Raw genomic sequence first — 25,530 nt, forward strand, 5'->3', positions numbered from 1 at the left:
ATATATAATAATAATAATAATAATAATTATTATTATTATTATTATTATTATTATTATGATTATTATGGTGGGGCCCACTTATATATTTTATATAGTAAATATTGGACATTTGTAATGTTTTTATTGGAACAATGGTAGTAATCCTAGACTCTTCTAATATATAGTAATACGTTGTTTCCTTGATTGGGACTTTTCCATTTGTGATATATATATATATATATAATAAAATATTATTTTAAAAGGGAGTTTATGCCCAAGTTCTACTATATAATAAATATAATATATAATATTCAAGAAAGTCCCAATCTTGAATATTATATATTATACTTGGGCATAAACTTCCTTTTAAAAGTCCCACAAGTATAATATATAATATTCAAGATTGGGAAAAGTCCCAATCTTAAATATTATATTATACTTGGGTCTAAACTCCCTTTTATTATATAGTAGAAAAAGTATATATATATATGACTTTTAATTGGTTTTCAAATATATCTATTTAAAAGATAATTTCCAATACTTGACCACCATACATAGAGTATATATTTTAATAAGGTATACAATAATATTGCAATGAAGAAATACTCTTTTTTTTCTTTTAAAATTAACATGCCATCATCTATCTTACATAGCTAGATACACTGGTCGTCTATGTAAGCCTTGAACTGGTCTTGCATTTGCTTCAAATCCCTGTTAAAAAAAACCATAACATCATTAAAAGTTGCGCAAAACATTCAACGTTGACAGGATTCAGTGAACGAGCGCACTACAACGAGTGTGATGAGACAATCTACATATTAGTGACTGCTTTTACAGTTCGATTTTGGCAGACAATTTTACTACTTCTTCAAAGGCGCCCTTTCAATTTACTCATGAATTTTTCTTTTTTTTTAAATCTAAAGTAGTTTTAACATGTGATACCAAACACAATAACATCTTACGATTAATTTTAGTATTTCTATTCACGTACAATTATTTATTTATAAAATTAACAAATTGTGTTTTCAACATTCGATGTTTATCAGTTATTTTTAATCCGCTAACTCAAACAATATCTAAAAGAGAAGTTTAATACTTACATCATGAACAGCATTTCTTAGTGCCATCATTTGTTCCATTGAAACAGTCCTTGCCTAAATTAGCCAATAAAATAGTCAATAATTGCAAATTAAAATATCTTCTTCCCTTTTTTATATTATAATTTAATATTCATATAAAATAATTTAAATATGAATACCTCATACAATACACTCCAAACAATACCCTCAGTGCATGGAGGAACAGTGAGTGAACCAATGTATCTATAGAAAGGTTCAGCTTTGACTCCAAGTTGTTGAGGGTCAACAAGTCCCAATTTAAGACCCTTATCATCAACTGTCTTCACATGGCCTATTAACTGGTCGCACAATCAGAAATTTCGTTAAAAATATTTAAGTACAATTTCAATAAAGTCAATTAATAACAATCCTTCATTGAATGTAATTACGTAGTTGAGTAGACGAAGAAGATAATGATAACAAAATTTATGACATTAGATTGAAGTTAGGTGATATGATATTGTACGCGTGTCCTGCTCTAAGTCAAGTGACATAACACTTGTCATTATCCTTCAAATTAGATGAACTTTACGTAGCACGAATATCAAACACAGAATAAAAAATCGAGAGAGAGGATTAGGTACCTCATCAAGAAAAGGGTTAGGGGCACCAATTTTGAAGGGTATAGCAACCACAGCTAATCTACCATCAGCACTCTGATGAACCATATGAGCTTCCATAGCAAAACTGTAAAGATTTTTCATTATTCATGTCATCATTCTCGCTTTTAATATCAATTAATTAATATAATATAAATCTAAGTCTCTACTAGATCTCCGATTAGTTAACTCAAATAATAATCACTTACTCTTTTTGTCTCAATTTATGTAACACATTTCGAATTTCGAGATTCAAAACAAGTCTATCTTTGACCGTAAATTTTTAATATATTTTGAATTATCAATTATTGTGACTTATAGTACTTTTTCCGTAGCACATAAATTTCATTTTAAAAATTTAAAGATTTCATGAGCAAATTCTTAATCAAACTTAAACTGTTTAACTCTCGAAAAATGAAACGTGTCACATAAATCGAGACAAGAGTTCTATATAGTAGGAGTAGTAAATAAGTTAGAGTCCATGCATTTATATAATATATTAATATATATACAAACCATTTTCCATCAACTTTGTGCTCAGAAGGAGTATGCCAATGGCATTGTTGTAATCTGTACTCAGTACCATCAATGTCGATACTTCCTGCATCTGTTTCCCATTGCAACTGCCAAAACACTCATTATTTATCCGAGCGGATTCAGAATTCAAGAAGATGAATATAATATACTATAACAGAAAAGTTCAAAATTTATATTTAACGATTCAACTTATATAGATGTTCTTAAAATAAATCTAATACACTATTCAAAATTTATATTTAACGATTCAACTTATATATATGTTCTTATCATAAATCTAATACACTTTTAATCGACTCAATCTAATAGCTTATAGTCTTATACTAATTAAATATCAATAAAAGAGAGTTTTCATATAAACTCATCATTTGATGTTTCACTTAGTAAACGAATGATTTATCGATTTATCCAATAAACTATTAGGGGCTTAAATAATTTAAATTTTTACAAATATGAAATGTACCATGATTATTTTAGAGTTACGTACCTTGATATCATGACCTCTGTTAACTATCATAGCAGGGGCATTTTTGTAATTTGGTTTCAAACGAGGGATAGCAGTGGTAATTTTCACAGTTTTGTTACGGAAATTAACGGGAGACTGAAATAATCCAGTTTCACATAATTTCCATTCGGATTTAATCGTACCCCAACTTTCTGGTCCTTCTGTTGTTCCCAACAAGTAACTGAATTTTGACTCATCATCTATCAATATTGTGTCACAAAAAAAAATAATTTAAAAAAATGATACAAAAATATTTGATATGAAAACATAATTCAACAAGAAAGGAAAAAAAACAAAATCACATGGTTAAGAAAGGTGAAATTAAAATTAAAAAAGTGCTATACTTACCTAAAAATTATAGAAAATAGAATAATTTTACCTTCCATTTGTTTTTGGTATCAAATTAATATTCTATTTCCAATAATTTAAGAGCAATTCTAATCCTTTTCTGATGTAAACATTAAGACAGAATTATCTATGATACGTATATAAAAAATGTTGAAATTTTCAAATTATTAATTTTTTTCAAAGGGGTATCAATTGTAACTCATATAATATATAACCATAATTTTTTTTTTGACATATCTATATCTGTATAATTTTTCGATTGAAGGAATACATACCAACTTCATTATCACCATTAGCATTGCAAATTGTGTATGATGAAATGAAGGTAAATGCAAACAAAATTGGGAAGAAATTTGTCTTGGCCATGTTTGGTGGTTGTGCTAGGTTGCTCAGCCGTTATACGGTGGCGGTTCACGGTGGTGATGGTGATGGTGGTGCTGGATAACCTTTTAATATATATTTTTTAAATATATGTGATTTTTTATTTACAAAAACTCAAAAAGGTGCCAGCAACTACAAAAATGGAAGAAAAAAATGTGAAATTTATATAGAAAATTTATGCGTTATTTTAGGAATTTGTGGGGGATGTATGACATTAAAATAGGAATTAATTAATTAGTTACCATGAATATTATCGATAGTGAGTTAGTTACTATTTTTATCGTGGATAGTAAGTTCTTCATCAACATATTCTTTATTTATAATAATTACTTAATAAGTTACTTTTAATTGTATGAGATTTTTTTTTTTTGCAGTGTATTATTGGGTAAAACTTAAAACTATAATCATTAATATTATCATAACCAAGTGAGGAGCAAATTAAAATTGTCAAAATACTTGAATATGGATCATTATAATCATTAATCTACTCAAAGATCTATGTATATATATCTCGGTCTTGATAGAAAATTCTTCGTCAAATTTCGAACATTCCCTCTAATTTTTCTTGTTGAAATTACTCATATTTAAAACAATTTTTCACAAGCACCCCACCTCATACAATTAGTTACGTTGGAGGGGCAATGGGTATTCACCTTTTGAATTAAACAAAGTATTAGGGGTTTCATATCAACTTTCATTCTAAAGGAAATGGAAGAACCAATGCAAGCAGTTTAAATTTGATAATGACTTCTTTAGTTTGGTAGGGGGACGAAAAGCTACTTCAATCTATGAAACAACCGAAAACTCAAGAGGTATCACCTTTGGAGAAGCATTTGTCGATAATCAAAGTCCTCACTCTAATTATGTCGTGGGGGATCTTGTATATGATACGACTTCGTAGAAGCAAACTTATAACGGAGGGTATAAATGACGATTTCTTTATAAGATTTTACTACCAACCGGTTAATCCGGTTCAATCCCATGAAAATTTTGTAAAAACACCGCACCTGAATGTAACTAGGTTGGAATTGAGGCGTAGTTGATGTTATATATCCGAATCAATTCAAAAACTCTAAATTTCCCAAACATTAACAAGGAAAAAGAAAGAAAAACCAGAATAAAAACTTTGAATTGAAAGAAACTACTCTATAAAACAACAATAGGAGGGGAAAATATGAAGAAAAAACACTGAATTCTATGCTTCAAGTACTTAAAATGATCCATACATAACAATTTGTATAATCCAAGCTATTATAACATTCATTGTGCCACCAGCAAGTTGCTAATGAACAAACTCCTATGACATTTTAGCAAACTCATTCTACATTCCAAGACCAATATTATCGAAACGTTGCTCACTCTCCCTCATTGCCAACATGTAACTCGCGCAAACTAACAGATTTGCTCACTGAAGAACTGTCAACAGGTTTTGAGATTTTCACTAATATGCCCCTGAAGTAGATGCCTTCAACTTCTTAGGTGGTGGATTACCCCCAGACAGTATCACATAAGAGTAGAAGCAGAACATTGCAGCACTGTAAAGTTAAACAACAAATTGAAGATAACATTGCACGGTTACACCTGGTAATGAATACTCGAGAAGAGAAGAAAGAAAAGAAGACGTTGCAATACCTGATGGCAGCAAAGAAGCCAGTAGGGAACAATTTTCCTGTCTGCAAAAACAAAACAAAAAGACCTTTTTAATAATGCAATCCCGGGAATAGGCCAACAGAAGACTTTGGCAATATGAATAACTACCAGTGAGAAGGTCTGCATATTTTTCCACAGAAGGACCGCAGCAAGTACTGCAGGACAACAAAAGGGGAAAATAAAGAATTAGCGGAAGGAAGATATATTCTGCTATACGTATTAGCAGGTCAGGGACCAGAAAAGATGGAGTTCATTAAAATATTCAACTCTATAGCAGACATATACAATTGTATAGACACAATACGTAAAAGTGAATCCAAACCCTGTATTAATTTCAATTAGGAGCAGCGTATTTTGAAAAGTTAACTGTGGATGGAAGTTGTTAAAATTTGAAGTGCGCAAAAAATAAAAATTAGCCTTGGCAACTGATATCAATGTGGCATCAGTTCATAGGTCCATCAAATTATGGATGCCGTTGTTATTGTATTATGGAGTAATAAACATATCATTGATCACATACAATTTTATACCTATAATCGGATCTGAAGAGATTTACGATTTATGCCCAAAGGAAGAGTTCCCGGTTCACAACCAATAACATGTAGACTGTCCAACAGACACAAAGAGATGAGGCAGAAAAAACGGTAAATACCTGCTTGACCCAATATGAACGGAAAGCTAGTTTTCCCTTCCCGCCACACCTTCATGCTAATGGTGCTGAGGGCCAATAATGCACCTCCAAAAAGAACACCACTGCTTAATGTGGCAGGATTTCTTGAGAAAATAAAACCAATAAGTCCTCCCGTGAAAACAAGACCACCTGTGAAGAGAATCAATGAGTTGTTACCATATCTCTAAGAAGTAACAGAAGAGATTGCGAAAACGTCAAATCATTGTGTCTTATGCCTAGTGCTTTTATAGATGCTATGTACAATACAATAGTTTAAAGTAGTGACAGTACAGTAGAACATTGAAACACTTATCTATTGATATGCCTATATTTTAGAGCATCCACTCAAGGAAATGCTTAAAGAAATGTACCAAGTTTATTACATGTGCACCTAACATGGGTATAGCCAGATAAGTGTTGGCCACTCACGTGTGAGATACATTTTCCAGAATTGGCGGTCTTGCAGGTTAAAAGAAATGTATTAAACATTTATCCCGATGTTCATAACAGAATTGACAGATGAGAAGTGAACGAATAGGCTTAAATTTCCAATAAAGAAAAGACCTTTACATGACAGCTCTTGATCCTAGTCTATAGAGTCAAGTTTTCTTCATTTTTCTGTTAGTAAATCAATCTTGAAAATTTTTACTTTCAACTGACTCTTGGATTTAAGGAAAGGACCAAGGATTGAGTCATCGCTCATTGTCAAAGTTCATAAGTGGCATTCTTGACTTGAACATATTTAGAAATACTTGAAGGAAATGCACTAAGCTTTCATTTTAAGAATGGTGGGGAGCATATTGTGTCACCTACATCTTCTTATTCAGTAATCAGAGAGATTACGGGGGAAAGTTTAAAAAATAAAGAACAAAATCATCTAATATGAGATGGGATAAATTTGAAGAGATTTTTAAAACCTCTAAACTGGCTGATTTCACCAGTGGACAATGGACCAAGTTAACAAAAAATGGGAGATGATGTGGCAAAGGTAAAAAATTGACACATGTTTGTACCACTATACGCATTGTGAAGAGAAGTATGAAATATGGAATCCCTTGAATAGAAAAGTATTTGTGAAGAGAAGTATGAAATATGGAATCCCTTGAATAGAGAAGTATTAGATGTTCCTCTGCCTCCTCAGAGTATAAGATGATACTCACCAAAGGGAATTCCTAAACAGAAATCATGAATTTTTGCAGCCTTTTTTGGCTGGCTGCTGGAGTTCACTTGCACTGACTGATTTATTTCTTTCTCAGCGACAAATTCTTCTGGTGCAGAATATGAGTTTGATGACGTCCCATTAAGCGATTGCGATGAATCTGTTGCATAACTTAAAGTGGTCTTGCTCTTTAAACTGGATTCATCTGTGCCATGCCCATCGTTACTCATAGCAATTACCTGAAATCCATGATAAACAAAGTTTGTCTAAGTGAAGGAATACAGATTCCACATGGCGAGTCACTCCCTTAGAGAAAAAAATGTCAGGCACCGTACTAAAATGTCAAACTAAAGGAGCAAAAATATCAGAAAGGGAAAAAAGTTTTATGTTTTGAAGTCAAATACCTACTATCAGCAAAAAATTTAACATTTAACTCTGAGTTTGCTTCAAGAAAACATAGAAAGAAAAAGAGCGAGAGGGTAAGTACAACACCAGCTTACAGAAGGTCCAACTCCTAAAATCAGAAGAACAATAAGATAACAATTGAGTATAACTTTGTATGGAAGCATCATGGAAGTTTTGAGGGTATTTTAGATTCGAAAATCTTGGCTCCCAGAGGTCCACTCTGGCCTAAGATTAGATGTTATATGCTTGTTTTATTAAGATAAATATAGAAGTAGTTTCAGGCTCCATCTTTCATCTATTTTATGAGCAAAATCATATTCAGAAGGGGGAAGTATGCATCAATCTTTGGCTGAATAAATTATAATCACATTAAAAGTAAGTAATTTTATTGGTCAAAACATATCAACCAATCAATCAACTATGCCTCAAGGCTCAATCACAAACTGGTTGGGGTCGACTATATAAATCCTATAAGACCATTCTACTTTATTCGAGCCCATTCTTTTGTGTCCAAACATATGATTGCTGAATATGCTCTATAAGTTTACCAAGAGACACTACTTAGAAGATAAGGCTCTAAAGATGAAATCTTACCAACAAAAAAAAGATGATTGTAGCTCTAAATGATCACCACGATAAACCTTACACCATATATCAGTGGATTAAAAACATCCAAGAGCACTCTATAAACAGAGCAACACAAAATCTCTTAAAATTCTTTCGTTTTCCCAGCATCCGCCCCCAAACAGTTAGAGGCAGATTCAAGACGCAAGCTTTCTCTTATACATGATAACATACCACATAATTTCATTTGCCTTCCTGTTTAAGGCACTAGTTCGAATGGAAACCCATACCCCTTTGAACAAAGTCTCCCCCTTTGACTAGTGCTACTTCCGGTGAAAGGAATGAAGATCTTTCATATAGACAACCGACAGACACAAGACATATACGAACTGAAGAAATAAGGAACTAAAAAAGCTAGTCTTTTTGTGGGGATGGTCTAATTTACTAGTGACAACGAAGTTCTTGGTTTGTTAGAAAGGCAGAAGGAGGATCAACTAGTTCTGTGAGGTACATCACCACTTTTGAAACTATGGATACCAACTAACAACATAAACATATACTTCAAATAAAATTTCAACTATAATATAGTTCAAGCTCTCAAGGTAATGGATGCATCCCCAACATTCAACAGAAAACACTAGTTTCCCAATACCCCAAATGAAATTATGAGGAAAAACATGTCTTGGCAACAGATAATGGACAAATAAAATTCTGGGGTTCCATAAAAATCAATTCTTGATGTGAAAAAAGGGAAAAGATTGTACCTTTAGGGGAAAAGTAGAACATGGGTGCAATGGTCGACTATGAAACTGTACTAATCTGCGATTGATTGAAGAAAAACAAGAAAGCTGAGAGATTGCCAAAGACATGGCTGCTTACTATGGATGTTGAATCTTGATTTGTTTCCAAAAATTTTCTCAGCCTACAAAAATCAAGAAAACTGTGTGTTTTGAGTTTGAGAAAGTCAAATAATGTTAGGTGCATACAATTAATAAACTTTGATTTGACTGATTAGGCTTCAGTTTTTTACTTTGAAGTAGTAGATAGATTCTTATGAAAAATCAAACAGTTTCTTCAGATCTATTTTTCCCCTAATTATATTTGAATAATTAGTTGGTAAAGAAAATAAGGGCAGGGACAAAAAAAGACAAGAATTCCTGACATTTTTTGTTTTTTATCATTTAAGCATACTAATTAATTAAAGATTTACTTTCACAGAAATTTATCATTTAATAATAACAATAAAAATATAATCTTTGATATAAGCACCAAGCTGAGTAATTTTTTTTTAAAGATGAGTTAAAGTAGGTTAATTATTTTATTTGTAAACATAATAATGTATATGTATTGTGGTATTTAATTAAACCATGAATAAGCACACATAAAAATGCAAATTGATCCTATATAGTATTAGATGGTAAGCTAGGAAATATTTAAGCTTACAAACACATTAATAGCACAACTTTTTCAAGCTATTAACTACTCTAAATTTCTCTCAATGAATAAATCCTTTAATATTTTTTTAATTATTAGACCAAAAAAAATTATCAAGAGATTTTTTATATTTTTTTTCGCTTACTATTCGACACATTAGAACTCGATTAAATTTAAACTCGGATCGATAAGTCACACATTGGAGCTAACAATGGCAATTTGTTGATTCCGTACTCCCCTAATTCGAATGCTTTGATTAACGACAAAGAAATACTTACCACCTCACAACGTTGATTGGTTAATTACTAACGGGTAATCTAATAAGTATTACAAAAAAATGTTTTTTCTTTTTAATTTTGCCCCCCTTATCATTCTTGAAAAAAGGAAAAAATAAAAGCTCTGCTTGTAGATTAATGGCAGGACTATAATACAGCTGCTAAAAGCTCCAAAGTTGGAGTAGCACAGATGCCCTAGTGAACCAACAATGGTGCTTCAATTTCTTCGCTCTCGTTGCCTTTCTGCTTTCCCCTTATCTTCTTTCAAACCTCAGGTAATTTTTACTCTCTTTACATATATATAAGTAAAAAGGTGTACTTTTTGGAGTTGGGTTTGTTATTTTTGACTAAGAATTCAGTCATAAGTATAGTGCTCTTAGTTTTGGCTAATTATGTGTTCTTTTTTGCTTTTTTGGGGTTAATTGTTATCAGAATGGAATGGCTTGGAGAAGGATGCGTAGTGCTTATGCATCTTCAGCAGGTAGTTAAAAACTATCTTTACTTGTTTAGTTTTTTTCTTATGATTGTAAAGTTCTAATCTTTTTTTGTTTTTTGTCATAAAAAAGTTCAAATCTTTTTTTTTTTTGGGGTGGTGGTGGGTGGGGTGGGGATATAAGGGTTGGTATGAGTACTTGTTTGCAAGTTATTAATTCTTTGGTGCTTCTGTGATATACCATCTTTATCTTGTTTTCCAAACTCTATGATGGCTGAATTTTGCTGTACCTTGTTGCCAGGCTAGAATATTTTAGAAGGTTTTCTCCTTGAGTCCCCTTCTTGGCATTCTATGCATAATCTCCATGTGTGTTGTGACAATCTCATCTAAAAGCTTTAGTTGTTAGAGAGAGCACATTTTTATTATTTGATTGTATTCTCAACAATGTGAAGTTTTCTTCTATTATTCGATGTCATCCGAATAACTCTGAGTGAGAAAGGGGGAAAAGAGGGTGATAATGTGGGTTAGAGAGTTTTAATAGAAGAACGGCACCATAGAAGTATCTTGTTTCCTGACTAGTCAAAGATTAAAAGAGGTTCACTCGTAGACATCAACCCTTGATCTATTAGGATTAGGGAGAAGGAATTATTCGGTTTTTCCCAGAATAGTGAACATGTTGATGTGTAGTTGATAGCTTTTTTAGGATGATAACTCATTATCGGTTCGTAGCTTACTCACGTAGCCACCACTTTTCTTGGTGGAATATATTTTACATTTTCTAGTTATGTGGTATTATTCTATATGTTTAAATGTAGTATCAAACATAATGTTTGTTGAGGTAAAGATATCCATATACTTGCGAAGCAAAAAACAATTGGCAGAAAATTGGACAAATAGGGAGATAGGCGAGATTACCTTCTCGATTAGTGAAATATATGTATAATAATGCTCAGTTGTTTGTTGGAAATCCAGTAGCTTGTCTCCAACACACAGTTGTTAGTTGGAGCAACCTATTGGTGTTAAACTGCTTGAACTCTTCTTGTAGTTTCATCCTTTATCATACTCCTGGAGCATTCAATGTCTTTCGCTAGAATAACTCCAACCATGCTATCTAATGAAATCTTCAGAAGGTGAACTTGATGATATCCAAGATGACACCAAATCATCAGAGAAAGCCAGTGCACTGCATTCGGCCCTCTCGCAGCTTGAAGGCGATTTTTGCAAAGAATCAAGGCTGTCCTTGCAGCGCTTCTTTGGTGCTAGACGTACTCCTGTAATACCTACGGGCTCATTGAGGCTTGATCTAGCACTTGGGCTTGGAGGACTACCCAAGGTGATTTTATATAAAGTGATTACGTTTTTATTCCAAACATAGATTTGTCATTGACGCCAGTTGTAAAAATGTGGTCATCATGTGGCTCTGATGTGCTGTTGTCTAAATTGTGAAATCGCAAACAAGTAATGGCTGATTTTCTGTATGTGCAAAGGGCCATGGATGTAGATCTCTTGAAATAAGTTTGTTGATTGGGGTTTGCATTTTCCCCTTATTAGAAGTTGGGTTCATTTTCTTTTGAGGGGAAAAGGGAAGGAGGAGGATTAGGAAAGTATAGTCTTTACTTATCTTAACTTATACCTGTATTTGATTTGTAAATCAGCTGCTGTTCTCAACCGACTTGTTTAAGGTTTGCATCCAGTTTAGAAGTGTTCTTTTAAAGGTTCAAAATTGCATAATTTCTGAGTATAATTACGTGTCTAGCATTTTCCTTCTTTTCTTCTGTGAGGCTTCACTAAATGGATATATGTCATTGAATAATAGCTGATCCTATGCTTTATCAAAGTGCCATTTGTAGCATTGTTCCTCCTCCTTTGGGAAAGGGTGGAAGTCTTCAGGTGCCATGGTAGTTTCATGAGATGTTTGGTAATAAAATTTATGGTTTTAGTGCTTGTTGCTTCTCTGAATCAGAGTACTTGTTTATGTGTTTTGAGTTTGTATTAATCTGTATAATGATTTTAGTGTCCAGTGCTTCTCTGAATCAAATTACTGATACTATTCTCGTCTTAAGAATATTGCTGGTATTAACAATTGCAGTTCATTTGAATTTCCTTCTAAAGGGAAGAATTGTTGAAATCTACGGACAAGAAGCATCTGGGAAGACAACACTTGCCCTTCATGTTATTAGAGAGGCTCAAAAGCTTGGAGGTGAAAAATATACTGAGCTCTTACTATAAACGTGATGTTTTTCTAGATTATTTACATATTGTATTCTTTTGTTTATTTTAAAGAGCACCTATTGATATAATGAACGAAAAGTTTATCCTTGCCAGTTGAATACTCTCCTAACATTTTGTCTTTTGCATAATTGTCATGGCTGTAATTTTTTTTTGTGCTTATATAGTGAGCATATTAGATTGGCGTAGAAATGGATTAAGTGCTTCTAAGTTTGTTTTAAATCTCGGGAAACTCTCAAAAGAAGATTTATGCTGATCTTGTTCTTTAATTGTGACTAGAAACAATGAGTTCTTTTTTAATCTAGTTTGACACAAAAAAGTGATTGTTAATCTTAGTGTTGGCAAAGGCACACTTTTAAGCCTTGAAACTAGATGCACCATAGGATGATCAGGAAAAAAGACTTTAGACAGTCATGATACTAAACATCTTTATCTTCAGATGTACTCATGGGCGTTGTACAGTCCATTATTTTTTCCAATTAGACTACTGTAAAAAAATAAATTAAAAGTGAACAAGAAAGTGATTCTAGCTTTCGAAGGTAAAGATGATTTACCTTTTGGAAGGAAATATTTCAATGTTTATCATGAGATAATGATATCCAGAATTGTCAGTGTGAAATCTTTATAGCCATTTCAGTATTTCCTTCCTCTATAATTTTCAAATTTGTTTCCTCTCATCCTATTTCTTTTGTACTGATAGGTTATTGTGCATATCTGGATGTCGAAAATGGAATGAACCCCTCTCTTGCCGAAGCAATAGGGGTAAATGTAGAAAATCTCCTTATTTCGCAGCCAGATTCTGCTGAGAATTTGCTGAGTATTGTCAATACCCTGACAAAAAGTGGATCCATGGATGTAATCGTGGTTGATAGTGTAAGTGCTTCCCTTTATAATTCAAGGCTGGTTCTTTTGCTCCAATTTTCCTAGTATATCTCAACAATTCCTCTTTTGTAATTCAAGGCTGATCATCTCTCCCTTATATAAATGATCAACCATCTTTGCTTCTGAAGGTTTTTAATTTCTTTTCTTTTAACAGGTGGCAGCTCTTGTTCCCCAACTTGAGCTTGATGCTACGTTATGTGACTCTCCTAAAGGCTTGCAATCAAAGATTATGACACAAGCACTACGTAAAATTCATTATTCGTTAGGCAACTCTAGCACACTAATTATTTTCATTAATCAGGTCTGATCTGGTTACTAGAACACATTTTACATTGCAATTTGCTTTCTGTAACAGCATGGCATACTGATCTGACCTCTATTTAGGTAAGAAGATCTAACAAAGGATTAGTTCGAGGCTCCGGGTGTATGGATGAAGTAACTTGTGGTGGAAATGCTTTGCCTTTTTATGCTGCCATACGGCTTAGAACGATTAGAAAACAATTGCTTACGACCAGGGATAAGGTACATATTGCATGTTTCTGACTCATTGACTCGCACCTTCAGAAATATATTTTATTAACCTATAATGATAATTATCCTAAATGGGCTTCCAAATACTAAAAATTGTATATTTTGTTTCTTAGATGTTACAATCTAGATTCTTGAGGTCAAAAATTGTTTATTTTGTTTCTTAGATGTTACAATCTAGATTCTTGAGGTCACGATTCTTTCAGAAGGTTGTATGAATTATTCTGAATCTGTCACTCTGTTCTCTTTCTTTGGAGCATGAGAAGGAGAATATGATATTTCCCAACTGACTTCTTTAATTTGTCACAAATATTTGTCCAAATAAACAAGTGAAGTCATCGTGGTAAAAAACTCAAAAGTCATTTAAGTTGCTCTTTGGAGACAGACACGTAAATGTGCTATTTGTTGAAGAGAAGATCAGAAACTACCTCATTTTGGATATTTGAGATGTTCATTGAATAGGAACTAATTAATATACATGAGTATGAGCTATTGAGCTCATTTACAGAGTCAGAGCGTATTGATTTCAGATTGGAAGACTTCTCAGTCTGTGATCAAGTTACATTGGTTTACAGTTTTGCTTAAATTGTGTGGACTCACAATTGGAAGACTTCTCAGTCTGTGATCAAGTAACATTGGTTTACGGTTTTGCTTAAATTATGTGGACTTACTATTACTGTGCTACTCCCTCTAGCAAAAGGAAAGAGCTTGAGCTCCTTCTGCTGTTCTGTAGTATGAATCATCTGGAGTCATGTCTGCTACGTTAATCCTTATATTCACCTGCTTTTCTTTGTTTTGCTTATTCCCTTTATTTCAGATGGACTGGTCTGAGATGAGTTTCATGTTGTTGTTTTTCACTGGCTTTGTTAATTATCTTTTGAATAGATGATTTTTTGCTTGAAATGTTATCCAGATTACTGGTCTTGGGATCTGCGTAAAGGTGATTAAAAATAAGCTAGCTCCTGCAGCAACAGAAGCTGAACTGAGCATACAGTATGGCAGAGGCTTTTGCATTGAACCTGAGGTTTTGGAATTGGCTTGTGAACATGAAGTCATTCTGAAAGAAGGAGGGAGCTACTTCATAGATGGACAGGTTTTAAATAGTAGACAGGACGCTGAAGATTATCTAGCTTCAAATGGTGACATTTTAGCTAAAATAGTTGAAACTTTAAGAGATCAGCTATTTGTGAACAATAACGGAGAAAAGAAAACTGATTAGACGGTCATTTTTTAAATCAACACCAAGATTTGTGTTGCCTCCTGCAACACTATCCTGCTAAATCCCTTTGAAGGAAAGCCGTCTTCATGAACAGAAGCAAATGGGAGTTTATTTCCTCTATCAGGCATCTGCAACCTCAAACCAAGCTACTCAAATAGCCTGCTTATAGACTTCCCTCTCTTACTGTTTCCAAGGCATGCCTATACTGGAGACACAATTTCTCTTGAAGGTGGACAATGGACATACAAATCTTCCGACTTTGGCCTCTGCCAGTAATGATTCCAGCAAATGCTTTGTCCTTCTAGAATTTTGTAAATCTTCTTTCTGCCTCATTGTCAAGTAATTTTATTTGGCTTCTAGACTTGAGATCAGTAGAGTTGTTGCTGGACCGAGTGTTATCCTTAGTTCAAAACATACAGGAGGGCTACTTTTACTGGTATAGATTTTATCGTCATGGACCAGACATTTCTGACTATCTCGTTCTCTTATCTGGTAATTCGAGCATTACAGTTGATATTTCTTGTCAAATGTCATTATCTTGCCAATGGCATTATGTTCCAAAAGTTTACAAATTTGTAGCATGTGATATCTGTCAATCTCAGTTGAGGAGAACATTGTGCCTCACATGTGTTATTCTGTTACATTCGATATACCAGACTTTTTAAGCCTGTAGAAATGAGGAGCTTTCAATGGAATTTGTGCCTTTAGTGTTCCATGTGTTAACTTAAGTAGTGGAAGTTGGAGTAAATTTGCTATATTTCTTCTACATTTGGTTGGTTCAATCCGTTTTCCTTAGTTTCAACATCACTGGTTTTGTCAGAAAGGTAAGACTTATATTTTGGTGTAAGTTTATTCTTTAAAGGATTTTACATGAAAAAATAAAGAGGTTGGTTTGAAGGAAGAAATCAAAAGAAATTAATCTATGTAAATATAGAAGGCAAAGACTAAACCTCTATGCAATTACCAAACTTGGAAATGCTTCCAGGTGACAGGCAATCAAACAACAATTCTTCCTCCAGTATACTCAACTCAGAAGCACCCAAGACAAAAATAAATAAATAAATAAAAAGCAGCCCAGTGCACTAAGCTCCCCGCTATGTGCGGTGTGGTGAAGGGTCGAGACCACTAGGGTCTATTGTACACAGTCTTACCCCTGTGACCTTGACCTGGCAACAACTTTACAAATCAATAAATAAATTAATAAATGAAACAAGGGAAAACAAACAGGGAAAGGGAGAAAAAACTTGAACTATATATACACATTGTGGCAAGTCCATATATAAAAGTGTTAAAACCAGTAATAAAAGATGTGCACTGGCTTTCATCAATCAACTGTAGATAGATTACTGAAGAAGTTTGAAGCTCCAATTATAGCTCCATTTTTCTGATTGTTCTCATATTCCAGAAGTAATGCTGCAAATCTAGGAGTTTCTGCTTTCCCTTGCTTGAAGTACTGCATAAACAGGTCGATAATGTACACACTCATCCTTGGTAGACAGAGTTACCTAGTACTGGTGCTGGTTGAAGTTAACAACACTTGGTGAACTAGTAGAGGTGAGAACAAACCGGCTTGGACACAATTTGTAATAAAAGATAGTAACAATGTACAACACTTATGTTCTTCAATCCTGGTAGAACACCTTTTATATTCACATATAACTGCTAGAAGTTCTGCTCGTTCTGGCACTGTCATACATTTCACCATTAGACAATCTCCAAGAAGAAATCTTGAGGTTATAAGGAGAATGTTGACCTGACAATATCTCGTGTAACCTTAGGTGTTGCTTCGGTGTGCTCATTGACCTTGTTTTTGCCTTTGCAGATTCTGTGGTTGCCATGTAAGTAGGAAATATAGGAGAACTTGGTAATGAGTTATCATCAACGTTTGATTTTCGTTTTGCATTAGAAAATGATCTTCTTGGAAGTGAAGAAGGAGAATGTAGGTCCTCTATACAATCTGCTCTATGCATTTTTCTCATTTGAAGCTGTGTCATTCCATTCATATCAGCTAGAGGAACATTTGAGTCTGTAAATGATCTCAATTTCTCAAATAACCCTGCTTTTCTTGGTGCCTCAAGTTCTGCTAACTGATCAATCCTGTAGGTTCTTCTGTTTTGCTTTCTGTTTAATAAGTCTCGTAGAGTTTGATCGTTTCTTCTCTCCTAAAAAGAAGCAAATATACTATCAGGTTATCTAAAACTATATTATAGGTAATCGCTCATAAAAAGTGAGATTAGTGATCTAGAAAATAAGGCAGGTTAACCGCTACAGCATGTTATAATACATTGATAAGTGTAATTGCACTGTCTGTATCAACAAGTAAATGACTTTACCCGATGTGAAAACGAGTATTTCATCAAATGCTCTCTTTTGTCAATGGCTTCTTCTCTTCTTGACCACAAGACTTCACTGTCTTGTTCTGAAGCTAAGTTGAAATTCCAAGTCCTTAGGCTCTTGCATTTAAGCTGCCAAACCATAAAAGTCATAATAAGATGTGTTAGTAGGTCTCTTTTATAGATTTAGTATAGTTGAACTAATGTTTGGAAACTTAATTAGACAAAAGCTGAATGATTGATCTTACCTTTAGTTCTTTAGCTTTCATAATTTCCCTTGGACTATTGATGAGTTTCGTGTCATGATTATCTTCAAAAGTAGGGACTCTAATTTGATTAACTCTTGATTTTGACTTTTGATTAAGTGGCAATATGAACTTCAGTTTGGCAATGAGTCTTCTTCTCACAATTTCACCTCTAATCACTGCTTGAAGCTTCACAACACCCTTTAGAGCCCTTAATGCTTTCTTGGCCTGCACAACATTTCACAGGGGCATAGATCAGACACCAGTTCATTTCAGCAAATATCGGAAAGTTTTTTGAAAAGTGAGAAGGAAAAGAATTAGTAGCCATAAACACAAACATAAATTCTTAAAGCTATATAAGAGAAGAGTTTTACTAGCGGAGAGGGATTTTCCAACCAATAAGATTTCCTCTCTAACCGAGGTGATAGACCACCTTATGGCTGATATGATTAACAGCCAAAAGGCAAAAAAAAAAAAAAACAGTGTGACCTTGGGATCTTCCACTTGCTCTGTAGTACGTGCCTCATAATAAATAGTCGTGCTCCTTTTATAGGATGAGAATAAAGGGGCCGGCCTCTTTTCTGTATCAATACTTGTTTACTTCATTATCTTTTTTAGGCGTGTAGCTCAGCTGGTAGAGCACTGGGCGTTTAATCCTGCTATATCCAAACTGCCCTACCTTTTTCCATATTATCCTTTAAGTTTTGTCTTGAATTACTAACTAATTTTCAACTTTCTGCATTTAAATGCGCGGCTGCAACTTGTATGAGTGAAAGTACTAGAGCCACCAGAGAGGATGTCTTACCAGGTGAGCGCGATAAGCACTTTGGATTCTAATAGCAGCTTGTTTGCGTTTCCTTTTGAATTCATTTGGAGCATCCGTTAGACGGATAACATCAGCAGCAGCATTGGCAGCAGCTACAGCAGCCTCAGCAGCTGCTGCTGTTGCTATAGCAACTGCAAAAGCATGTTTTCTTTGCTGTTCTTTCGCCTTAGTTAACGTTTGCTGAGGTGTTTCTTTCGCCTCGGTTAATGTTTGCTGAGGTGCTGATGTTATGGCAGGACATTTCCTCAACTTGAACTTTTTCAGAAAGCAACATTTCCATCTCTTTGGTTTCTGAAATTTTTTTCATAATTTCCAGTTTAGATATCCAAAGATCACTCACACTACTAAGCAACAGAAATCTTGAAATTCAAACCTTTTGATCAGCTGTTGATTCTGTTTCAGGAATGAAAAGTCTCTTGACAAAGGTAAACCAGTTTCTTCTCTTTCCCATTTTAGAAATTCAAATAGTCCTTCAGCAATCAAACAGATATAGAAAAGTATTTCAGAGGCATTTCTATTCCATATACAACAAAATGCTGCAGAGCTACAATATTAAAACAAAAACTGCCTCAATAGGACAGCTAGCATCTCGCATAATATAAGCAAATTGGAGCGTGAGGGAAGGATTTCCCAAGTCCATTCCCCAACTAACGTGAGACTCTAATTCACTCTAAGACCAACTAGAGCGTGGACCAAGAGCTCAAACAAGGATGAACGTGACTCTGATACCATGTAAACTATAAGGTATCTGAGTCTACCTCAACTCTAAAAACTATCTCACGAGAGGGGGATCCACTAGTCTATTCTCTAACCAATGTGAGACTCTAACCTACTGTAACAATAGAAAACAACAATTGTCTTACATCAACAAAATTGTATATTTCCACAAAGAGGGTATTCTTGTGATGACAGCTAAATATGAGATCATTGATGAGCTTGCAATCTTGGAATCATATATTAATAACATGAGTTATCAAGAAAATTTAAAACACATACCTAGAGTAGTTGTAAGAAAGGGTGACTAAAAATGATCAATTTGAAGGACATGCAAAATTTGGTAACATTAAACAACCAGTCTTGCTAGTGATTCTTGAATAATAATAGTGATGTTCTGTTGTTCCATGTGGTTTCATTTTCTCCCCAAATTTATGTCTATTTATATCCAATAAGAAACACTGACCTCACTTATGCTTTGAGAACCACACCATGTGCTGTGGAGTATATGAAATATTGAAGATTGAAAAAAGCTACCTTTAGACAAAAGTTGCGGAGACAAAAAACACCAGGTGATTCTTCTCGTTTGTTTTAGCTTTGGTGGACAAAGTTATCTGAACATGTTGCTGGTAAAAGGTGGCGTATATTTTGTGGAATTATTAGCAGAGTTGCGCGAAAGCTGACATGAACATCACGGTTATTAAAAAAGGAAAAAAGAGTTGATGTTTCAATCATGTTTAAGTACTTTTGGAGGTGACTTGTGGGAAGTCTCTTTTAACATCATATACTTCTTATTAAAGGGGCCTCTTTTCTTCTTTTCTAACTGTCATTTTCCTAACTGTGAATTGACCTTTCCAAATGTCTCTTTCTGCTTTGAATTTATTTACTGATTTAACCTGTGTCCCGTATCTGTATTAGGACCTGATTAAATCTAGATTCGCATCGAAAAGTCCCATGTCAAGACGTCAGGAGTAAAACGCTTTCTATCAAAGGTATCCATTTAATAAGAATTAAGTCATGAAGAGAACAATAATTGAACAGATTTTGGTGCAACATGTTGGGTAATTTAGACATACTACTTCTTGTTGTTATTGTTTATTATAAAGTTTTAATTTATTAGTAGTACAACTTATGATTATTTTTTGCTAGCGGTATAAAAAATGATACCGAAATTTGAAAATTTTCACAATGTGTTAAAACTGTTTTAGTATTTTTTTTCTCACCTAGCAAATCCAACAGTATACTTTCAGCTTCCAAGTAGTACTCATCACTCATCACTTGGTCAGGGGTGATGAGACCAATGATATAAAATGCAATTAAAATTCTTCGCTAAAAAATTATACTGTATATACAAGACCGGCCAGAGGGTGAAGCCACTAAAGCGAATGCTTTTAGGCTTCCAATTTTTTTGTTCGGTTTGGTACATATACTTAATTTTTCGATTTTAAGACATGTAAGATCGAGGAAAGCACTCTCTAACGAGATTTTTGGATCAATATCTCTAGTTAAGGGAGGATCGGGTTTAATTGTTACCTATAATAGATTTATAGATTAATTTACTTTTAAAAATGTTGAATAAAAAAATAAAACATCCCGTTAAAATAAACTTTAGGTTATCAATTTTATTGAGCCACTTTCGTGTCTGTGTCACTAGTCCCATATATTTTTGGGTCATAGATAAACCATGTGAATATCTATCCACCTTTTGGAAAGTAGCATTTGTCTTTCTGAGTTGTTTAATGGACTCAATTTTGGTAATCAAAGATATAATCCCAAATAATTGAAATTTTAGCCTTTCATATTTTTTTAATTTCTTTTGGGAATTATGTTGTTATTATATGTATTCTTTAAATAATAAAGTTTCCATTTGATATATGAAGGATAGAGAAAAGGTAACACTTTTCTTCATGCATGTTAATCATATATATCTCAGAGAAATGTGAAAGGTCATAATTGCAAAAGCCCTTGAATTGATTTTTAATGCTTCTTTCAATTATTCAATACAAAAAGGCTATAGGATAAACTATCAATAATTACGCCTCAATCCCAAATAAATCAAGATCAACTATTTAAACAGTACACATACAACAATATTATGCAAAATACAAATGAAAAGCATTAGCAATTTTCTATACTTTTTCAGACTATCCTTTCAGAGTTATCTTTGCTTGAATGCGAAAGAAATAGCTTACTAATATATTGTTATTCTTTATTTAGATATAAATCGATAATATAAATAAACTCACATATGCAGAGTTGTCACTAGCTAGAAGATCACATGTTCCACTAATCATATGTCTGATTGGAGATTAATAACATTTGAGTTAAAAAATGGGGACCAATCCATGAAGGATCATTACATGCAAAAACAATTTGGGAAATTAATTAGTGTAATGATAAAAAGAATTTAGGCATGGAATGAATAGCAGAAAGTTACAAATACACAATTATTTTAAACATTAAATATAAGATTACTGACATTATTTAAATTAAAAAAAATATGATTACTTATAAGTTGTGGTTGTACTTATGCTAGGTCCCCTATTTGAGACTGTCCAGAGCAGCAAATATTCTTTATTGTTTTATATAGACTCTGAGTATAGTTTATTTAATTTTAACATAAAAAGGTACAATAATTCTCTTTAATATTTTTTTGAGTTTGATGAAAGCAAATTCAGACAATCACTAATGCTTGTTTTAAGATAATTTGTTTATGATCCTATTTAACGATAAAATTAACTTCAAGTAACTTATAAATTTGATTTTGAATCGTAAAATCAATTGCTAATACTTACGTCTTGCATACGTTATATCCTCATCCTTCCCGAATGATCCTGGGAAAGAAGAAACAAGAATACACATAAATTTACTTTTTAGGTAATGTATTGATAATGTATAAATAGTATAATCGTGTATTTATAAAATATTAATTATGTAGCAGAGATATATGTACATCTATAAACACTGTTTTGAATATCTAGTACTTATTATATTTTGTTTCATAATACATTATCAAATGATGAAAAAGTCGAGTGATAAAAATGGAATGTTTGTTACCAGAGCAAGGGCCTATATGAAGCCTAGGGATGCAAAAACTGAACCGATCGATAAATTAAAACGAAAAAAAGTGTTATTGGTATTGAGTTAACGGTTATTTAATGGTTTTATAAAAAAAAATTATTGGGTTATTGATTTTTTAATATTGGGTTATTGGGTTAATCGATAACCCATTAAGGATATAATAATTTACTATTTTAATGTTTAGTTATACATATATATAATATATTAAACAAAAATATTAATATAATTAGAAGTATATTAGACTAAAAATATAAAAACTTTCCGCAATAATTAACACTACTTAACAATTAACTCTCCTCTCTACTTTTAGTTATTTAACCTTTAGATTTTACTTTTTAATATTACTTATTTACTTTAGTTAGTTTATAATTGACTAGTCTTAGCTTTTGCACGATTGTAAATAGCTGCAATTTGATTAACATTAGAAATTCAGATTTTGTGTTTTTTTTTAAATAACATAAGAACTTCATTTAGTTGGGTCTTTTCTTTGTATATGATTTACCATAAGCATGGCCTCATTTGCTATTGTTTTGACTTTTGTCTATGATTTGATTTTATTTGATTCTCTTTATTGCATAAAGGGGACCTCGTTTTATATATTATGGTGATCGAAAATTGACCAAGATCTTGTTGTGATGACCAAAATACAGCAAGTTGGTCCCTGTTGTCCCGCTCTGGATGATTATTTCGATGTATGCGTATCGCGTCAAATTATTGAATAAGTCATATATTTGTTTTGAAAATATTTTTTTATTGGTTAAATCGAAAACCGAACCAATAAAGACCTAAAACCGATAAACCAAAAATCGATAACAAATATCTTAATGGTTTGGTTATCGGTTTAGCATATTTAAAAACTGAAAACCGATAAACCGAACCAATAATACTTAAAACTGAACCGAACTGGCCGATACACACCCCTAGGCCTAATACATTCCAAAAGAACCTACTCTCAGTTCAAATTGGGCCCTTCTATTGTAACATTCCATTTTAATTGAATCAAACGGATTGGGTTGGGCTGGGCCGGGCCAATTCACTTATTATGGAATCCGGTCGTTTCGTGATGGGTTTAGATATTGAATCCAATCGGTCTGGGTTATATTGGGTTTGATGTAACTTATGTGGTTTGGGGCCATATTGGGTTGGGTTTCAATTAAAAATCATTTTAAAAAAAAGTTTTTTTTTCAAGTACTTAATGAATTTTAAATATAATTTAAAATTTTAGACTTAACAACCGGGCATTCCGGGCTGGGGCGGGCCAGTCAGTTAACCCGATACTATTAAATTAGTATTGGTTCAACCGGTTCCGGTTACCGCGGTGAGTTTTGAACCAGGCCAATTCAGTCTGGGATACTACAGGTCCAGTCTAGGGTTGGCCCGGCCCGATTGACACCCTTAATTTTCACTAAGGTGTTCAAAATATGAAAAAGTAAATGTAGGAACTAGGCGAAGGAAGCACGAACTTGTCTAAGGGGTTCAACATCTATAATATATACATAAAAAATAATTTTAACCATATATATAAATAGTGTAATTTTCTGTCAAAGGGACTTATTGAGCCCAAATCTATATTACAAAAGCATCTTTATTTTCTTGTAACAGCAAACAAGATACGAAATTAGTACTGTACCACAACATTTCTCACATAATTAAAATATTTGTTCATGATCTAAGATTGGGATTTATTGTAAAATAAGTTTGAGTAAAAGTCAAGCAAAGCAAGAAAGTAGCTGCTAGTAATGCTAAAGCAGTCCATGGACTCCTAAAGTAAGTGTGTATCAGCTCAGCTATCCATGTTTTTGCCTTGTTATGATAATGTTCTTGAATCTTTTCTTTCACATTGTAGAAAATGTGCGCGTTGTTCACTCCATACGTATTGATCTCTTTGTACATTCTTGCTACTTCCTCGTCGCTACCAAGCATGTTGAATAGTATTTGCTTTTCGCGTAGTTCCTTGACATCCCTTGGACTCTCAATTAGTGATTTCATGAAGTATACGTATGATGTCACAGCGCGATCAGTAACTGTATTTGGACACATCTCGTAGGCTATCATGTTTAAGAAGAATGCCTTTGTGTAGATAGAAACATACCAAGTTGGAAGTACAAGCTGTCCATAGAAGTATCTTGATTTGAATTTGATATCCTTGAGTGAATGAGTGCAGCTAGGCTTGAATTGAATACCTTTTGCTTTGAGATCAGTAACTGAACGAAAGGAGTGAATGTAGCTTTTCATGTTAACGCGATCATTGCATATGCTTTTCTTCCTCTTTAACCATTGAGGTGTGCAAGTACGATGAAAGTTTCGTACTTCACTCTGTTGTGAGACAAGTCTTGTTCTAAAGGCTTCAAGCAGATGCAGAGGCTCTTCTACATGGTTGTAACTCATTTCCCCTTTTTGTTCATATTCACCGAAAAGGGTGAAATTCAAGAACATCTCTAGCAATTCATCTCCTTCATCTTTGTCATATCGTAAACTGATCAAGAGCTTCAGTATCCAAAATGGGATTTGATTCTCAAGCAAAAACATATCACGAACTGTTGTTGATAACGCCAACATTCCAAGATGGTGCCTCGTGGTTCTGAGTTTGTTATACCTATCCGTTGTGCTAAGCTCGATATGGTTGATGATAAAGCAAGCATCAAGAAGCATCATTAAGGCAAATTCATGATCATTGTACTTGTCTATAGAGCCATCGACATAACAACTTCTTGCGTTGTCAACAACTTCAAGTATCTTATTATAGAAATAAGCTACGTCTTTGCTGCTCCCCGAAACAAACATTTCAAGGGCTATATGCTTGAAATCCTCTGCTAGCTGTAGCTCTGTCTTACCATGATGGTAAGGTCCTAATGAAACTACTTTCGGATCATACTCGTGTCTGTTGTATTCATCCATCTTCAATAGAGGTAAAACTTTCTGTATTCGCCTTCTCCACGAGTATGTATACCTTCTTGGCATAGATTCTCCTTGCAAGATCGGATCAGACGTGACAATAATATTAACTATTTCATTACCATCTGTTGTACATGATGCTGCTTCACCATCACTATATGCTTGATCATCTGTTTTTTGATCAATTTCTACAAACAACTCCTCTTGTTGTCCTGTTTGTCCTTCCATTTTTTGGTTTTTTTGAGGTTGTAAAAGTCTTGTTTTTGTTTTTGTGGGGTTTTGCTAGTGAGTGTGGAACTTCATATATATAAACTCCACAATCAAATCTATTTACTTGAAAAAGTCTTAAGGAACCAAAGAATGTCAAACTACAAAGTTGCCTACCACGAAGTTGTTATAAAATTCATAAGATTATTAATGAAGATTTAGTAGTTGTCAAAGCCAGCACTTCATCTATCTGCTTTTTTTTCTGTTTTCTCACTTGTCAACTCTCATGTTCCTTTTATAACTTTCTATAACCA

At 33.5% G+C, this 25,530-nt stretch overlaps 5 protein-coding genes across 6 annotated transcripts; 1 reads left to right on the top strand and 4 right to left on the bottom strand.

Annotated features, from left to right (window-relative positions):
- Positions 1–600: 600 nt before the first annotated feature.
- Positions 601–3,601, bottom strand: LOC125866362 (alpha carbonic anhydrase 4-like). Its single transcript, XM_049546720.1, has 7 exons — positions 3,362–3,601; positions 2,721–2,938; positions 2,213–2,319; positions 1,682–1,784; positions 1,238–1,396; positions 1,080–1,133; positions 601–690 (listed from the first exon to the last, which is right to left on the bottom strand). Exons 1-7 carry the CDS (start codon positions 3,450–3,452, stop codon positions 625–627), a joined length of 798 nt encoding a protein of 265 aa, XP_049402677.1. The 5' UTR covers positions 3,453–3,601; the 3' UTR covers positions 601–624.
- Positions 3,602–4,647: 1,046 nt separating this feature from the next.
- On the bottom strand, positions 4,648–9,008 carry LOC125866365 (protein FATTY ACID EXPORT 1, chloroplastic-like). The gene is made up of 6 exons (XM_049546726.1): positions 8,680–9,008; positions 6,948–7,185; positions 5,770–5,937; positions 5,226–5,272; positions 5,100–5,140; positions 4,648–5,002 (listed from the first exon to the last, which is right to left on the bottom strand). Exons 1-6 carry the CDS (start codon positions 8,782–8,784, stop codon positions 4,909–4,911), a joined length of 693 nt encoding a protein of 230 aa, XP_049402683.1. The 5' UTR covers positions 8,785–9,008; the 3' UTR covers positions 4,648–4,908.
- Positions 9,009–9,740: 732 nt separating this feature from the next.
- Positions 9,741–15,592, top strand: LOC125866355 (DNA repair protein recA homolog 2, mitochondrial). Its single transcript, XM_049546710.1, has 8 exons — positions 9,741–9,899; positions 10,057–10,105; positions 11,185–11,390; positions 12,170–12,257; positions 12,987–13,159; positions 13,323–13,469; positions 13,553–13,690; positions 14,610–15,592. The coding sequence occupies exons 1-8, from the start codon at positions 9,834–9,836 to the stop codon at positions 14,913–14,915; spliced, it is 1,173 nt and encodes a 390-aa protein (XP_049402667.1). The 5' UTR covers positions 9,741–9,833; the 3' UTR covers positions 14,916–15,592.
- A 552-nt stretch (positions 15,593–16,144) lies between these two features.
- LOC125866351 (protein IQ-DOMAIN 12-like) lies at positions 16,145–19,593 on the bottom strand. 2 transcript variants are annotated; one of them, XM_049546701.1, is made up of 6 exons: positions 19,316–19,593; positions 18,693–18,789; positions 18,299–18,610; positions 17,497–17,721; positions 17,249–17,380; positions 16,145–17,077 (listed from the first exon to the last, which is right to left on the bottom strand). In XM_049546701.1, the coding sequence occupies exons 2-6, from the start codon at positions 18,768–18,770 to the stop codon at positions 16,565–16,567; spliced, it is 1,260 nt and encodes a 419-aa protein (XP_049402658.1). In that variant the 5' UTR covers positions 18,771–18,789; positions 19,316–19,593; the 3' UTR covers positions 16,145–16,564. The 2 variants fall into 2 exon arrangements, with proteins under 2 accessions (XP_049402658.1, XP_049402659.1); XM_049546702.1 differs by lacking the exon at positions 19,316–19,593 and having other exon boundaries at positions 18,693–18,959.
- Positions 19,594–23,776: 4,183 nt separating this feature from the next.
- Positions 23,777–25,237, bottom strand: LOC125864199 (UPF0481 protein At3g47200-like). The gene has a single exon (XM_049544114.1). It carries the CDS (start codon positions 25,235–25,237, stop codon positions 23,777–23,779), a length of 1,461 nt encoding a protein of 486 aa, XP_049400071.1.
- Between the last annotated feature and the right edge of the window lie 293 nt (positions 25,238–25,530).

The sequence above is a fragment of the Solanum stenotomum genome, chromosome 5 (assembly GCF_019186545.1).
Source record: "Solanum stenotomum isolate F172 chromosome 5, ASM1918654v1, whole genome shotgun sequence".
NCBI lineage: Eukaryota > Viridiplantae > Streptophyta > Magnoliopsida > Solanales > Solanaceae > Solanum > Solanum stenotomum.